This window comes from Priapulus caudatus, unplaced genomic scaffold, assembly GCF_000485595.1.
Source record: "Priapulus caudatus unplaced genomic scaffold, Priapulus_caudatus-5.0.1 Scaffold1017, whole genome shotgun sequence".
NCBI classification, from domain to species: domain Eukaryota; kingdom Metazoa; phylum Priapulida; class Priapulimorpha; order Priapulimorphida; family Priapulidae; genus Priapulus; species Priapulus caudatus.
Window position 1 is genome coordinate 73,958 of NW_014578078.1, and position 18,197 is coordinate 92,154.

Genomic DNA, 18,197 nt, shown 5'->3' on the forward strand with positions numbered 1-18,197 from the left:
TCTCACCGATGTGTACATGTAGCGCCCTCTATCTCACTCTCACCGATGTGTACATGTAGCGCCCTCTATCTCACGCTCACCGATGTGTACATGTAGCGCCCTCTATCTCACTCTCACCGATGTGTACATGTAGCCAGGGCTCGAATTAACCGACGGCACTGACGGCAATTGCCCTTTTCTGTAATTGCCGTCGGTGCCTCTGGCTAGACTGGTTTGCGGCCGCACTGTTTGTCGCAGAGCATGTACATTGTCTAGCAGAGCGTGAGGCCGGATACCAGTCTACCCTTCGGCAAAAACAATAACGTGGCTTGCTGCCAACCGCTGCCAGTAGACGATCGATAAATTGTGCACCTGTGTATGCCCGTGGTAGAACACGAATATTTAAATGCTGCACGTGGACTCGGCCCGCGCGCGAATATATAAAGCTAAAATTGGATAACCAATGTTATCACTGCGTTGTATTTACATAGTAGATAGCTAGCAGCCTATGATTGTATTTCCAAAGAAAAAGATTTGCTGATTTGCTGACAAAACATTATTTTAAAGTCTAGATCTATGCAAATAGCATTGAAAATTATGTTAAACTGGGCCTACTTTTTTGTACATCAGAAGCAAGACGATGTTGATGTATTAATTTGTTATGAGTTTTCCTTTATTTTAGAAAAGTGCCTTGGTGCTCTTCTCAAATTGTGAGAGTTGCCTTGATGCCTTTTAAAATTGCCTCGGTGCCCATCCATTTTAGAGAAAATTCAAGGCAATTTCTCACATGCCCCCCCAAAAATTGCCTTGCCCCTCTCGTCGCTTAAATCGAGGCCTGCATGTAGCGCCCTCTGTCTGCGCCATGCTTACTGTCTTAGCGTATAGCGGCGTTGTTCTTGCAGTGTTTGTCACGCTGGCCTGCTGCGTGTCGCTGCAGCTAGGCCGGCAGCCGGAGGTTCTGTTTGCTGTCATGATGTTCAGCCTGTTCCTGTTCTACCAGGCACACTGGACGACATACGTCTGTGGATACCTCCGATTCGGATAGTAAGTCTGCTTGGCTGTTTCACCGGCGTGTACATTTCTCTACGGTCGTGACTACACATTGTGCTGTGAATTTATGTGCATTGCAACCACCTTTTTTTAGGGGCAGCTGATTGGGTTAGAGAGAAGTGAGGAGTGATTGATTTTTTAGAACGATTAGGAAAATGAATTGAGAGAGTTGAAGTGAATAGAGTTTTAGTACAGAAGAGCCAGGACTGCGATAGAATTGAAGGAAGGACGCCCAGGTAAGATTGAGAGGAAGGGGGATGGGAGAGCAATGAGAGAGAGAGTAGAAGAGGAAGGAGGAAGAGAGAGAAGAGAGAGAGGAGCTAGACTTGGAGATTGGAGATGTTGGACCACAGTATAGCATACTTATGATTACATTGCATCATGAATGTATCTACATTGCACCACCTTTACAACCACGGTATAGAACATCGTCATTAAATTGCACTGTGGATGTATCTACATTGCACCCCCTTTACAACCACAGTACAGAACATTCATACATTGTACTGTGGATGTATACATTGCACCATCTTTACAACCACAGTACAGAACATTGATACATTGCACTGTGGATGTATCTACATTGCACCATCTTTACAACCACAGTACAGAACATTGATACATTGTACTGTGGATGTATCTACATTGCACCATCTTTACAACCACAGTAGAACATTCATTACATTGCACTGTGGATGTATCTACATTGCACCATCTTTACAACCACAGTACAGAACATTCATTAAATTGCACTGTGGATGTATCTACATTGCACCATCTTTACAACCACAGTACAGAACATTGATACATTGCACTGTGAGTGTATCTACATTGCACCACCTTTATAACAAGAGTGCAAAACATTCATACATTGCACTGTGAGTGTATCTACATTGCACCACCTTTATAACAAGAGTGCAGAACATTCATTACATTGCACTGTGGATGTATCTACATTGCACCATCTTTACAACCACAGTACAGAACATTGATACATTGTACTGTGGATGTATCTACATTGCACCACCTTTACAACCCCGGTATAGAACATTCGTCATTAAATTGCACTGTGAATGTATCTACATTGCACCATCTTTACAACCATGTATAGAACATTCATTACATTGCACTGTGGATGTATCTACATTGCACCACCTTTACAACCACAGTACAGAACATTCATACATTGTACTGTGAATGTATCTACATTGCACCACCTTTATAACAAGAGTGCAAACATTCATACATTGCCACTGTGGATGTATCTACATTGCACCATCTTTACAACACCGTATAGAACATTCATTACATTGCACTGTGGATGTATCTACATTGCACCACCTTTACAACCAAGTACAGAACATTTATACATGTACTGTGAATGTATCTACATTGCACCACCTTTATAACAAGAGTGCAAACATTCATACATTGCACTGTGGATGTATCTACATTGCACCATCTTTACAACCACGGTATAGAACATTCATTACATTGCACTGTGGATGTATCTACATTGCACCAGCTTTACAACCACAGTACAGAACATTGATACATTGTACTGTGAATGTATCTACATTGCACGATCTTTATAACAAGAGTGCAAACATTCATACATTGCACTGTGAGTGTATCTACATTGCACCACCTTTACAACCACAGTGCAGCAGACCAACTATTACACTGTAGTGTGAATGCACTCACATTGCACCACAATTGTTGATACATTGCGCTGTGATTACGATTACATTGCACCATGATTATGATTACATTGCATCATACTTATTGTCACATTGCACTGTGGTTGTGATTACATTGCACTGTGATTAACATTTATTTTACACTGTTATTGTGATTACATTGCACCGTGATTATAATTACTTGCATTGCAAATGTGTCGGCATTACACCATTATTATCAATACATTTGTATTGATGATGTTGACAGTGCATCAACATTGCACTGAAGCTTCATTATGACCATGTTACATAGTTATGGCAACATAAATTAGAGCATTATCTGTTTACATCATTGTAACCTGGCCTTATTTACCAGTTCATTTGATTTTCAGTTTTGATGTTACGGAATCACACTTTTGTATCATCGCCATCCATCTCTTTTGTGCCATTTTTGGTGCTGCCATCTTTTATGAGCTGGAAGTAAGTGCATAATTGTGTCATCGCAATGTGTACGTGTTGCCATAGAAACACGAAGCTTACGTAGTGCAGCAGTGTTTCCTATGGTGATTTAGTATAGCCAAGTATACATTCAACAAGAGAGTGATCTTCTTACAGCTTACCCATTGGTTTGAGTTTTTGGCAACTTTAAAATGCGGCGTTAGAGTGCTACCAATGTTTGCACAACTTGATGTGCATTCACCATGGTGACGCATTCACGTAGCTGCTGTAATTCCTAGAACTCGAATCAATGAAGTAGTAACTGTAGGCTTTCATTCTCTTGTTGCATGTGTGTGCGCTTAGTATTGTAGCTTTTGTCAGTGTTTTTTCCTGTCTCTGCAGCATTGACGTAACAGAAACGCAAGTCGCAGCTGTAGGAATGTACTTGGCGTCGGCTGTGTTTGGCTCGGTCGTGTGGGAAGCCCACGTAAGTTCACGCTATGTTGCTTCTTCCTGTCTCCTCAGAAACTCTAGCCTTTTGGCAGGAAAGCTGGAAGTGGGAACCCGGGGGGGTGGGGGGGGGGTGACCAACGTTGCTATATACGGTGCTATATGTTCGTGTGTTGGTATGGTTGTTGCCATGTTTTGCTGTAGATATAGGTCATCGTGACTTAATTTCTCCTGCTGTGTATTTACCATATTTACGCATGTATAAGATGCACTCGTTTATAAGTCGCACCCCAAGTACTGCATTGAAAATTGGTGCAAAATTAATATAGGAAATATACATGGAATATGTATTGATATTGAATATTGGTGTTACGTTGAATAATGGTTGCTAAAGCAAGTCGCCACATTGCAACACATTTATCGACAAAAGTGAATTATGAACACATTTTTGATACATTGGTACAAAATTATTGAACACATATAAAATGCATGCATGATGTTAAGTATAACAATATAGAAGATCAATATTAAGATCAATTAAGAATCAAGTGAAATCAATTCACAATTCATACAATTTAAATCTATCAAATTCTCCATCATCACTCTTGCCAAAGAGTGTCATAGTGGGGTCATAGTAATGCTATCTATTAGTAGTTTGTGGTAGTTTCTATTAACTGGACTATATACAGTTGGCAAAATGAGCTCCGGGATTATTGGCCTCATGTATAAGTCATCCCAGCTTTTTATATTGAATTTAGGTACTAGAAGTGCGACTTATACGCGAGTTAATATGGTAGTATGTTTCTATATAATGTCACAGGTTGCTCAGGTTGGAAGCGTAAATAAAACTCATGATGAATTTTATTAAATTAAAAATAGGTTATATTCATTCTTGTGCACACATTATCTGACCAATTTGGTTGAAATTCATTCTAAAGTTTATGTCCAGTGTCAGGTTTCATATAAATCGGCATGATATAATGCAATAATTTATATTAATTACAACTCGTGCGTGGACGACACGTACACAGACTGTAAGGTTCGTGGGAGACTAAAGGAGACTGTGGGTAACTCACTTTCACTTCATTCTGCCCACGGATACACAGTGGAAATGATTTGCACCGCTTACCCTGCTTTACGTTTTTCCCAATCTGTTATTTGTTATTTGTCTCTTTTATTTTTTGTATTACTCTTATGTGATATTTGTTGTGTTATTTAGATCCCCGTCGTCGGGGTGCCGTTGTGGGTGCTGCCCGTAGTGTTTGTCTTCCTGGGAGGTGGAATTGCCTCACGTAGTATGATCAACGTGATTTTCACGGGAGGAGTTGGAAAGAACAAGTCAACTGTCGCCGTAAGTGCGACACACTACCACAGCTCTGTGTATGTCTGTCTGTCCATTCGTTTGCCTACCTGCCTTCTTGCCTGCCTACCTGTCTGTCTGTCTGTCTGTCTACATATATATATAATATAATTATTATATATATATTTATATACAGTGTAGCCCCGTTATAATGCGATGGTTGGGGTACATAAAATGTCATCGCGAAAAAAGCGTTGTTGCACTAAATTGGGGTTATATATACGTGGCTATATAAGAGCAAAAAAAGGGGGCCCAACGACTCTTCGCGTTATATCCGAATTTGCGTTAAATCGGGGCGTGTAAAATCGTGGTTCCACTGTATATATATATATATATATATATATATATATACTGTTGTAGCTACGCCGGTCGGCGTTGGTCGGTAATAGCTGACTCTGGTCTTGGTCGACCGGCACGCAGCTTTAAATAACATCCTTCCGACCGGCACAAAAATGATTGAGTTTGGGTAAAATTATCTTCAAAATAGTGAGCAATCTACAAATAATCACAACTGATCCACTTAGTTGCTCCACTTAGGTGATCCACCCTGTACCCCCGGCCTTGAACCGCTCACTACGCTCGCAATCACTGATGTTAGCCGGCACTAAAATTGTCCTGGCTACAACCCTGTATATATATATAGTGTTTCCCCTGCATTGACACGAGCGAGGTGGGCCGCCTCGCTCAAATTCTCAGCCGCCACACAGAAATTTGTCCAAAGCACCGCCTCGCTGACGAGTTCTTCCTTCAATAAACTACACATTATTGAACTAAAATCGAAATAAAGCTTAGACTGCACCAAGTTGCACCATTTTTTCAAAAATTTCATGGCCCCGGACCCCCCTAGCTGTGCGAGCACATTCACTGCTCGCTTTGCTACGGCCTCGAAATGCGCAAACACGCCAAAAAAAATTACCACCTCACAGACCTTTTCAGCCAGGGGAAACACTGTATATCTATATATATATATATATATTACACTCTCCCTCATTCTTTTCGAATTATTATTTGAAATTGCGGATTAAACCAAAGGCAAAACTTTTCTGTAATGACAGCTGAATTGATTGGTTGCAGGACACGAGCGTGTTGTTTCCTCTCATTCCGATCCTGACGACAATCATACCCGCATACATCATCTATAAGAAGTCACCGAGTGCTCTGTTCGAGAATCATCCCTGTCTCTACATCATCGCATTCGGTCTTGTGTCTTCCAAGATCACCAACCGACTCGTGGTGAGTAGAAAAAGTGTCACTGTGGCTGATTTCCACTGTGTGGAATCCCCCGGGTCCATAGCCTGGGCAAATTTCTAGTGGGGAGGGGCAAAATTTAAAGCTCTCAGTCAACATAGTGTGTTGAGGGTGCGTGAAATGGTTTCAAGGATGGCTATGTAACAATTTACACGTATTTTAGGGGTGTAGGTATACCAGTTTCCCTCCTTAAAGAGACTCCGGTGAGTAATGTAAATATTGTGCCACTCGCACTAGTGTAAAATTGATATAAAACAAATGTCGTTTCGTCCACCAGGTAGCGCACATGACAAAGAGCGAGCTGGATATGTGGGATTCGTCATTAAGGGGCCCGGCGATGCTCTTCCTCAACCAGTACTTCAACACTCCGCTCAGCGAGTACACGGTGTTGTGGTTCTGTGTGGTAGGAAACGCTCTGCATGTAGTTAAAACTGCATGTTCTCGCAGCAAAATGCATAGATATACCTACTGTGAGCTCGTCCGTGTTGCAAAAACTCACTACAACTTATTTGTCTTGCTACTTTCACAACATTTCTTCATAAAATCTAAACAAAAGTACTCATTTTAGGAAAGTAGCAGCACAGGATGTTTACAGTGTTTACACATCCGGTACACAGCCGAGCGAACATTGTGCTGCATTAACATTTCTTTTCTGTGATAACACATGTTATACTTTATTGTTCGATGTTTACTCAGTAGGAAATTGTGAAATTTTTGTTTAAATCATATGTTATCTACATTAGTTATGCAATCAGGAAACAAATATATGATATATTATATTATGTAGTTTTCGTGCCAGGAACTATTGGCGCTAGTGTAGGCTTACTGTTGGCCCTTCACACCAAAACAACTTATGTATATCTATACGCCGAAACCGCGTCGGACGCGGTTTTGAAAATCCCAATGTTTGCAGCACATTTCTGGCTCAATAAGAACATTTCGTGATATTTGCATACTGCAAGTATGCTCACAGTAGGTGTATATAGGCTTTATACTCACAGTAGGTGTATGTAGGCTTTATACTCACAGTAGGTGTATGTAGGCTTTTTGTTGCGAGGTTTATCCACTTTAATGCGTGAATCAGATAACGTAATTGACCCATCTGCCCGAGTGAGCAGACCGTTACCTCCCAGTCCGATATCGTTGCTAGGTCGGTCAAGCTAGCCCAGATTATACGTGTTTTCATGTGTACACGCTACACCGTAGACTTTATGGCACTTTGCTGCCAAGCATTTTCTTTTGAAATGTCTCATTTCAACAGTGGTTAGCCAGGTTAGGATTAGGGTGGGCTAGGTTAGAGCTGCCTGTCCGTCATGAGAAGCAGATAGGATTTGTTGCACGCATCAATCCGATGGAAAGCTATGCCCATCCGCATCGCTAATTACCTCATTAACTCGTTAATTCCGTCATTGATCGCATCATTTTGTGTTTTCAGCTGTACTGCCTCTTCGACCTTGTACAGTACAGCACGCGGGTGTGCCAGCAGATCTGCAGCTATCTCAACATCTACTGCTTCTCCATCGAGATGCCCGCGAAGGCGCCAGCCCCCGAACCTAGCGACCCGAAGCGACCAATCACGCGGCTCTACTCCCGCAGCCGCGAGAACTTAGAGTGAAACTGAGCGGGAAGAAGCTGGTGGCCATATTAGTCGAAGTGCGAGCAAAGCGCCACCTGGTGGCAGTTGACCACCGAGTTGGTGAACGTTGCCTTGCTGGTTGTGTCTCAGCTGCTGCAGGTGTCGTCGCGCGTGATGAGCGAGTCAGCAGCGTCGTGTCATTGGTTGGGGGTCAGCCCCGTCTCAATGGTCGGCGCGCGAATGTCCCAGGTTGAGAGGTCAGGGTCGGCAGTATGACGCTGCGTGGGCGGCAGTTGTCTAGAAGGCACGCTCATGTGTTTTTATCTGTCCACTGTGGGATGCGGCAATTTGATCTTCGAATAGATGTGCTTTTTGAGCTTGCAGGATAATTGCAGTGATGCCTTCTAAAGAGATCTTCCTGTAAATGTATAGAACAAATACATTAAGGGAAAATATCAGGTTTTTATGCCCTATTCGATGTTAGTGTGGCGACAGGGGGAGGGGGGGGGACTAGCACATTATTCTGCAATGCTAGTGATCCGTATCCTTCCTATGGGTTCGTAACTGTGACTGCTGAGAAAACTTTGCCATATGAACGGTGCTGTCACCTAGCGATCAGTGCATGCGCTTGAACAATTGAGAATTCGAGTGCTTTGTGTCATGTAGCCCCTGGGGCAGAGGGAGGGGGTAACTACTCGTTTGATGACCACTACTGTTGCTCCCAATGGTGGTAGAATTTCACATTCACTTGGCAAAGCTGTTGATCCTTGGCAGTCAGCAGTGTTCTTTACATTCCTATGTTCGTATGAGATTTTTGCATGCAGCTGTCATGATAACGACGACACATAATACAACAGAGGCAATTAATAACGATTGATTGAATTTGCCCAAGTAGGAATGTTCAAATGTGATGGGACAATACGAGTTGGTGTCGTGTGTATCTTGTGACAGCTCTTGGCAGACTGGCTAGATGTTGTTATTATTGTTTGTGTGCCATATACCCATAACAATCACTTGTTTGTGTTTCTTATGCTGATGCAATGTTACTGTTCATCGCACGCGAAATGTTCTGTGAAATAGGTGTATGACTTGCATGAATATGAATAGTTATAGAGTGAAACATAAATATTTGAAGGAAAGCAGAGGTCACCTTCAAGCTTTCAGTATGACCTTTAGCAAGGTTGCTCACGGCCATTCTACAAAATGGCTAGAGCATTCTATCAGGAGTCTATCAATATTGATATATATATATATATATATTGATAGACTCCTGATTCTATCATGCTATGCAGGAGATTTGGTCTGGAAACTGTAATGGTTATATTCCTGGATTGAGTTTTTATTTGAGAAGTTCTATCGTAAATTCTCTTCTCTGCTCGTATAATCGGTAACCATTTAGTAGCCAATCCTCGAGTGCCAATGCCAGTTCATTCTAAATATTTGTTCATGGTAGATAGCCAGTGGCAACGTTTTTTATCGATTTATTTTAAACAGTCATAACATTGTTTTATTATTACTGTTTAAAAGTGAAGTGGACACATTGATGTTTTATCATTATTTTTTTAAATTGCCACAAATCTTTCCAACTTATTCATGTCCCATCAATCATCAGAAAATCAGTAAATTTGTAACATGTACTTCTATAAATCTTACCTATATAAATAATAACCACATCGGCACAGACTTGGAATGCACACTGAAAACTATAAATATTGGCTACCATGCAGCAGTTACTTTGCATGTTCGTTCAGGCACTACCATTGTACGTAAAATGTTGCACCATACAAAATTTTTATTATTATTATTAATATTATTATTATTGTCGTAGTTGTTATTGTTATTGTTCTCCTTCTTGCATACGTGTGCGCGTGCGGTGTGTATGCATTATTAATTGTGACAGTGGAGGAAAAGTGTGACACGATGAGGTGTTAATTAAACGAGTCGTCGGTGACGTTGTATAGATAGTAAACATTTCTTTCACTGTACACCATCGTTTACAAATACAAGAGCAGTGTCGCTGGTAGCTGCTCGATGCAACGTGAAAAATACGTGAACTTCTGTTGTCTTGTGAGTAATTCTTCAATCAACTGCATACAATCTCCACTGTTAATATATCAATCAGAATTCAGACGGAGGTAAACGTGAAACGTAATATAATTTATCAGTTCATCTAAACGTGACAGATGTTCATACGCTCACACGCCGACGCACGCACGCACGCACGCACGCACGCACGTACGTACATAAACGTAGCGAGTTTCATCCATATAAACTCGATTCATGGGGTGGTCGATTTTGATTTGGAATGCATTAGTTGCCTAGTAACGGCCTAGATATACCGTAATCTCCCGTACCGGCTTGAATATAGACACCCCCCGATATTATACTCCGTTCGTTGATGTCATAGGGAAATAACTCGAACAGATATATGTCGCACGAATAAGTTGTAGGCCCTATGTGTGTTTGTGTGACTGTAAAAATGCGTATTATAGCCGTATATCCACAGTACGTGTCCATATCCACAGTTGTTGGGGGGGGAGGGGGAGGGGGTGAAACAGTTTGAGGCTGAAACCAGCATTTGATTGGCTAACTTTTTACCATGGAACGGATTGGCCCGTGGGCGATACTATCGCGAGAAGGGGCGATGGGAAATATCTGAGGGGAAATGAATTGAGAGCGGAGGAGAGGAAAGTGAGAGAGGCCGCAATAATGCAAAACGCGAGCTGTGCCACACGATGCGCAGTACACACGCGCCAGACAAACGCCACGTTACTGACACAAACCGCCACACATACACGCAGTGGATGCACAAATTCCTTTTCTAATATAGTTTACTTCTCTCGCCTTCTCGGCTCACCCCCCTCTCTCTCTCTCTCTCTCTCTCTCTCTCTCTCTCTCTTCTCTCTCCCTTCTCCCTCCCCCCCTCTCTCTCTCTTTTCTCTCTCTTCTCTCTTCTCTCTCTCTTCTCTCTCTCTCTCTGCTTCTCTTCGACACACAATATTTCTCTTTCACGCACACACGTATGCATGGCACGCACGCACGGACGCACGCACACCACACACAACTTTCCCTCTCTCTCTCGATCTCTGTCTCTGTATCGCCAATTTTTTTCTCAAGCCACATATGTCATATATACTTATATGTATATATATACTAATAATATATTATTATATATATAATATATATATTTATATTCAATGGTTGTTTTATAGAACTCGTGTGTCGGAGAGTGCTCGATACTACATGAGTAGAGCAAATATAGCATAAAGTTATACGGACACGTAGAAATTTTTAACTCTGTTTATTGTCATACAGAAATGTTTCGGTCGTGGAGCGAAAGCCCCACACCTCATTCAGTGCCTTAATACAGAGTGATTCTATTTTAGAACATTCCGAGCCAGTATAAAAACATCATTGCATAATGTCATGTATTGGTTCATGCCGTCGAGCGTCTCTAAGAAATACCATAGATACTAATTAAGCGCGTCATTGTCGGTGACTGCTGCGCGCTGGCGCTAAACTGAATTCATTGTAAGGGAGTTCACAGGAACGTCCTTAATAAAATATTATCTTTTATGTCTGATTTATAACAAGTTCGTATATCTCTTGTTGCAGTGCGCGTCTCACAGGTTTTGCACAATATGTAGGAACTTCTCTGTTAAGCATAGGTTTGCATTTCTTCGTCGTGTTCGAGTTAGTGTGCGCTTTTGCCTCAGTATCTATACGTTAACAAATGGGGCCGGTTCACGAAGCGTACTTACTTAACTTAAAGTATGATTAATATCACTTAATCATTACTTAACTTCCACGTAATCCATTGATTAGTTAATTCAAGTATTTATTATCTATGGTCAAATGTATTTGGAATCGTTGCAATCTCGACGTTTTTACTTGTACGTTTATTTTGTAATATTGAGTTTCATTACCTGTGATTAGTTATGTCACGGCCATGCACAGAGCGTGCGTGTTGATTGATATGGATGTATAATAAATCTACGCTATCTAAAATTTAGATGGTATCTTTTTTTTATCATTAATGTACTGTTTTTTGAAGCTATTTTGGAAAACTTCGTGCACATTATTCTTTCCAACTTGTTGAATTTCGTTGTAGTTTTCAGTAAAAGTTAAAGTTCTATTGGTTGCGTTGTTTGGGAATGACCATTTTCCGAAAAGAATTAATTTGTGGTGGCTAAGCCGAGCGTCCACCAATATTAAAAACGACGTTTATCTTTATACACGTTTTAACTTTAATATCGTTTACCTTATACACAATGTTATATTAAGAATAAAGCAAAAACGACGTGAATTTCGAAACCGCGGTTTCATAGATAGCAGTTTAGCAGTTTCTTAACCACTGTTATTTAACAACACATACAGGTATATCGCACGTCGTTTAACGTTAGTTTATGAATTCGTCATTACGTACATCAACTTCCTTACTCCCTCTCGCGGATGGTTATCGACGCCCACGACCAATCGCAAGCATGGAAAAACTTTTGCCAGTGTAAATGGCCGTATTTCAGCGAAACTGTTACACCAAAAAACGTATGAATTATACGACTTATACACTGCGCACGCTTGGCTTGTGCAACTCATAAACCGCGTGTCTGCGCGCTCCCGCCTGTGTGATTCACCGACTTCTCTTGCGTGCTTCGGTGGTGTTACATTGCTATTGCATGAATCCAACTATATTACAAGCATTAAGTAGCTATACATAGCTCCTTTATACTGGGCGTGGTAAATCGCGTGTTCCACAAATCTATAATAAATACATTCTCTTTGACTTAAACAAAAACAAATCAAAATATTCTTTTCCTCTGTGAGATAACATCGATTTGTGGTAGTATTCTTCCTCGTGCGTGAACACGGCTGCCAGCCATAAGCCAGCAGCACTTGGGAACGTCTCAATAAATAAATAAAAAAAGTAAATAAACACACATAATGTATTACTCTAAAGTCTTACTACTCTGTTTCTCTTACTCTATTTCGCTATTCATCACCTTGTAAATGCCGGATCATATGCTCATTATGCAACCACAAGTTACACCGCACGCTAGCTGCTACTCACACGGACACATATAAGTTATAGTATATATATTATCTATACTTATATTTTATGGTCAGTGTGCAGCAGCTTTAGCTGTTGCCGCGTCTACTGTGTGTGTTGTTGCAGATGAGATTTTGGACGACATTTTTACAGGAAGAATTGTCGGCATAAATTAGGTGAAAGAGAGTAAGAAAAACATATTTAAAGGACTTTGGTTAGTAAATAGATTTTCGTACTTTATTACGGCATTATATTTTATTGAAACGCTCCAAGTGCCTGTGGCCATGGCTACTCTCTAAACGCATGTAAATATGTGATACAGACATACGTCAACGTAAAACCCTGCAGGCGGATTTCTCTTTCAACACAACCCTTTTCAAAAACAACAGATCGTGTGGAATGATTATAATCGTAGCTGGGGCACGTTACTCCCGCGTGCTGGTTATAGGCAGATAGAGGGGGGCGCTAGTCAAAAGGGTAAGGGAAGAGAGACAAAGAGGAGGAGGGAAGGAGGGAGGGGGGGAGAGACAGAGAGGAGGACGGAAGGAGGGACTGTATTCTGCAGTGTTACATAACTATAAAATATATAATAATCCTTCTGCTATCATCTGGCCCCAAAATAGTAATATCTTGTTAAGATCAGATCAATTAAATAGTTAATCCCGCCAACTATGATTATTTTACTTAAAATGTTTCCCTAACACAATACCTCTTGGTGTTATTTGGCCCATAAAGAATAGTGACACATGCATATATATCTGAGATTCTGTATACCAATAAATACGGACTCGAAATTTAAATTTCACAAAAATACTCCCATCACAATAGGTTACTTGCTTGCCAGTGTAAAGGGTGGCACATGACATGATTTATAACAAAGCAATACCAGACAATAATGTATACATGATGCAACTGATCTAATAAATACAGGTAATCCTACTAAATTAATCAGATTCAAGTCAATGATACTGCATAGCTGCTCTATAGCGATACGATCAGGTGGTGTTGGAAAACACAGTAAGACGATGTAGCACATGTCCACCTTGACGAAAATAATATCAAGAACACGGAATGTGGGAGCGTGCGCGTGCCCCTACATACACGGAGCTTTCACATAGCTGGTTATTGCTCAGATGCCTACCTACGTCATCAGCACACAAAAAATGCTACGCACATGAGTCCTAGTGTCACCTTGCCACAACAGTAACGTAACCATTATTTCAAAGAGCGAGTAAAATCGATCTTGTTTTTATTCACTCCTGATCGGTTGAATAACAATAGTTTGATATGATGCACGAGGTACGTTCATTCTCTTCCATCACCGCGCGAACATCGCTAACTCTACCATCACGGGAATGTATGTCTGTTAACAAGTTTAATTCCCCCCAAATAAACCCGCCCTCTTTTACACCCTACCCCTAAATAAATCCCGTATTCCACATAGAAAGCGCGAGACCTCTGCATTTTAGCTGCCACGTTTAGCTTTCACCGCCTGTGTCAACTCGCAGCTATAGATGTCTACGGACGCTGAGAGGGTCTATGTCTCCCTGGTTACTGCCGGAACGTACCCTGGGTACGGTCCGGTATACCGGAATGCCTAATACAGAGTGATCTATTTAGAACATCCCGAGCAGTATAAAAACATCATGCATAATGTCATGTATTGTTCATGCGTGAGTGTTCTAAAGAAATACCATAGATACTAATTAGCGCGTCATTGTCGGTGACTGCTGCGCGCTGGCGCTAAACTGAATTCATTGTAAGAGTTCACAGAACGTTCCTTAATAAAAATTTATCTTTATGTCTGCATTTACTAACAAGTTCGTTTCTCTTGTTCAGTGTCGCGGTCTCAGGTTTGCACAATATGTAGAACTTCTCTGTTAAGCATAGGTTGCATTTCTTCGTAGTGTTCGAGTAGTGTGGCGCTTTGCTCAGTATCTTAGTTAACTGGTATTTATTATCTACCTATGTCAAATGTACTTGGAATCGTGCAATCTCGCGTTTTACTTGTACGTTTATTTGTAATATTGAGTTCATAACCTTGTGATTAGTATGTCCACGAGCATGCGCAGTAGCGTGCGCGTTGATGATATGGATTATAATAAATCTACGCTATCTAAAATTTAGATGGTTCTTTTATATATGATGTTTTTGAAGTATTTGAAAACTTCGTCACAATATTCCTTTCCAAATCGTTGAATCGTTGTAGTTTTCAGTAAAAGGTAAAGTACTATGGTTGCGGTGTTGGGAATCGACCCATTTACGAAAAGAATTAATTGGGTGGCTATAACGCCCACGCCCACAATATAAAAAAACGACATGTTCTTTATACACGTTTTACTTTTAATACGTTTACCTTTACACAAGTTATATAAGAAAAGCAAATAACGACGTGGAATTCGAACCGCGGTTTCATAGATAGCAGTTTAGCGTTCTAACCACTGTACTAACAACACATACACGTATATGCACGTCGTTTAACGTAGATGAATACGTCATTACGTACATCACTTCCTTACTCCCCTCTCGCGGATGGTATCGACGCCCACGACCAATCAAGCATGGAAAAACTTTTGCAGGTAAATGGCCGTATTTCAGCCGAAACTGTTCACACCAAAAAAACGTGAATTTACGCCTATAATACACGCGCACGCGTGCTTGCAACCATAACCGCGTGTGCGCGCCCGGCCGCGTGTGTGTTACATGCTTTGCTATGAACACTATATAGAAGCATTAGTAGCTATACTAGCTCTATACTGGGGTAAATCGGGGTCCACAAATTATAACATAAATACATTCTCTTTGACTTAAACAAAAACAAACAAAAATCTTTTCCTCTGTGAGATAACATGATTGTAGAAGCATGCGTAAACACGGCTGCCAGCCATAGCCACAGGCACTTGCAACGTCTCAATAAAAATAAAAAAAGTAAATAAACACAAAATGTATTTACTACCAGTCTTACTACTCTGTTTCTCTACTCTATTTTACTCTATTTCGCCTATAATCAACCTGTAAATGCCGGTCAATGCTCATATGCAACACACAAAGTACACCGCACGGCTAGCTGCTACACACGGACACATAAATATAATATATATATATTAATATTATATTTATGTGTATGTGTGCAGCAGCTAGCGTGGCGGTCTACTTGTGTGTTGCAGATGAGGCATTTGACGCATTTACAGAAAAGTTGTCGCGAAGTAATAGGTGAATAGAGAGGTAGAAAAAAACATTAAGACTTTGTAGTAAAATAGATTTTCGTATTTATTAGCATTAGTTTATTGAAACGCTGCCAAGTGCCGTGCCCAGAGCATGCTCTCTGAACGGGCATGTAAATATGTGATATCAGACATAACGTCAACGTAAAACCTGCAGGCGTGATTTCTCTTTTCAACACACACCCTTTTTCAAAACAACAAGATCGTTGTGAATCGATTAAATAATCGTAGCTGGGGCACACGTTACTTCCCCGCGGCTGGTTTATAGGCAGATAGAGGGGCGCTAGACTCAAAAGGGTAAGGAAGGAGGGACAAAGAGGAAGGAGGAAGGAGGGAGGGGGACAGAGAGACAGAGAGGAGGACGGAAGGAGGGACTGTATTCTGGCAGTGTTACATAACATAAAATATATAATAATCTTTGGCTATCAATCTGGCCCAAAATAGTATACTTATTAAGAATCAGATCAATTAAATAGTTAATCACGCCAACCATGATATTTTACTTAAAATGTTTCCCTAAGCAAAAATACCTCTTGTGTTATTTGGCACCATATAAGAAATAGTGACACATGCAATATATCTGAGATTCTGTATACTCAATAAATACGGACTCGAAATTTATAATTTCACAAATACTCCCCATCACAATAGGTTACTTGCTTGGCCAGTGTAAAGGTGCAGCATGACATGGTTTATAACAAAGCAATACCAGACAATAATGTAGACATGATGCAACTGATCTATAAAATACAGTATCCTATCTAAATTAACTCAGATTCAAGTCATGATAACTGGCATTAGCTGCTTCTATAAGCGATACGATTCAGGTGGTGTTGAAACATCAGTAAGACGATGGTAGGCACATGTCTCACCTGACGAAAATAATAATGCAAGAACAGTCGAATGTGGAGGCGTGCGCGTGCCCTAACATACACGGACTGTTCACATAGCTGGTTATTGGCTCAGAATGCCTACCTACGTCATCAGCAACACACAAAATGCAACCACATGAAGTCTAGTGCCACTGCCAACAACATAACGTAACCATTATTTCAAGAGTGTATAAAATCGATCTCGTTTATTTCACTCCTGACGGTTGAATAACAATAGTTTGATAGTATCTGCACGAGGTATCGTTCATCTCTCTTCCATCACATGCGCGAACATCGCTTAACTCTACCATCACGGGAATGTATATGTCTGTTAACAAAGTTTAATTCTCCCCAAAATAAACTCCGCCTGCCTCGTTTACAACCTATCGACCTAAATAAATCCCGTATTCCAACAAGGAAAGCTCGAGACCTCTGCATTTAGCTGCCACGTTTAGCTTTCCCGCCTGTGTCAACTCGCAGCTTATAGATGCCTACGACCCTGAGAGGGTCTAAATGTCTCCCGGTACTGCCGGAACCGTACCCCTGGTAACTATCTAATATGCCGAACGATTACCTCAGTCTAACTCCACAACGATCTAGGGAGTTGCCTACGCCTACTCCAGGGGCGTGTACGGGGAGGGGGGGTCCAGGAGTCCGGACCCCCCTGCTCGCGCAGAAACGCATCTAGGGGGTCTAATTCTCAAATTTTTCGCGTGCCTCGCAAATTGGGGGTCTACGGTTGACACCCCCCTGGTACAAAATCCTGTACACGTGCCCTGTACTCCCTAAACCCTAACCCTAACCATATCAGATAGTATACCAGGGTATCGTTCCGGTATAAGCCGGACCGTACCAAGGGTAACGTTCCGGCAGTACCGCTGGGGGCATAGACCCTATGAGCTCTACTGACAGCATAAAGCTGGGTTTACACTGCCAATTTGAGTTGGTGAATTGCAGAATAGAACATGTTCTTTTCTCCCAACTAGCTGCATCAATCGGTTGACGTGCAACTTTTGCGTTTACACTGCCGATTGTCAGTTGCGAAGATTGCGAAGTTGGTACAATTCGGCAATTCGCCAACACAAAGTTGGCAGTGTAAACCCAGCTTAAAGACACGCTGCACCAGCCTGGCCCCGACCAAGATCTACGAGGTCCCGCCGACAGTGCTAAACGCTAGGTGCTCCTTCCCACCGAGGTCTCTCTCTCTTCTCTCTCTCTCTCTCTCTCTCTCTCTCCTCTCGTGTTGTGTCAGCAGTGCTAACGCTAGTGCTCCA

At 41.4% G+C, this 18,197-nt stretch overlaps 1 protein-coding gene across 1 annotated transcript in view; it reads left to right on the forward strand.

Moving 5' to 3' along the window:
• The window catches only part of LOC106814980 (cholinephosphotransferase 1-like), a 13,470-nt gene extending 3,642 nt beyond the window's left edge, over window positions 1-9,828 (forward strand). Inside the window, exons 4-9 of the mRNA XM_014819378.1 lie at window positions 882-1,023; window positions 3,549-3,633; window positions 4,816-4,947; window positions 6,031-6,189; window positions 6,482-6,607; window positions 7,640-9,828. Coding sequence (XP_014674864.1) covers window positions 882-1,023; window positions 3,549-3,633; window positions 4,816-4,947; window positions 6,031-6,189; window positions 6,482-6,607; window positions 7,640-7,819 — 824 coding nt within the window. The 3' untranslated portion in view covers window positions 7,820-9,828. The remainder of the gene's footprint in view (window positions 1-881; window positions 1,024-3,548; window positions 3,634-4,815; window positions 4,948-6,030; window positions 6,190-6,481; window positions 6,608-7,639) is intronic.
• Window positions 9,829-18,197: the final 8,369 nt, after the last annotated feature.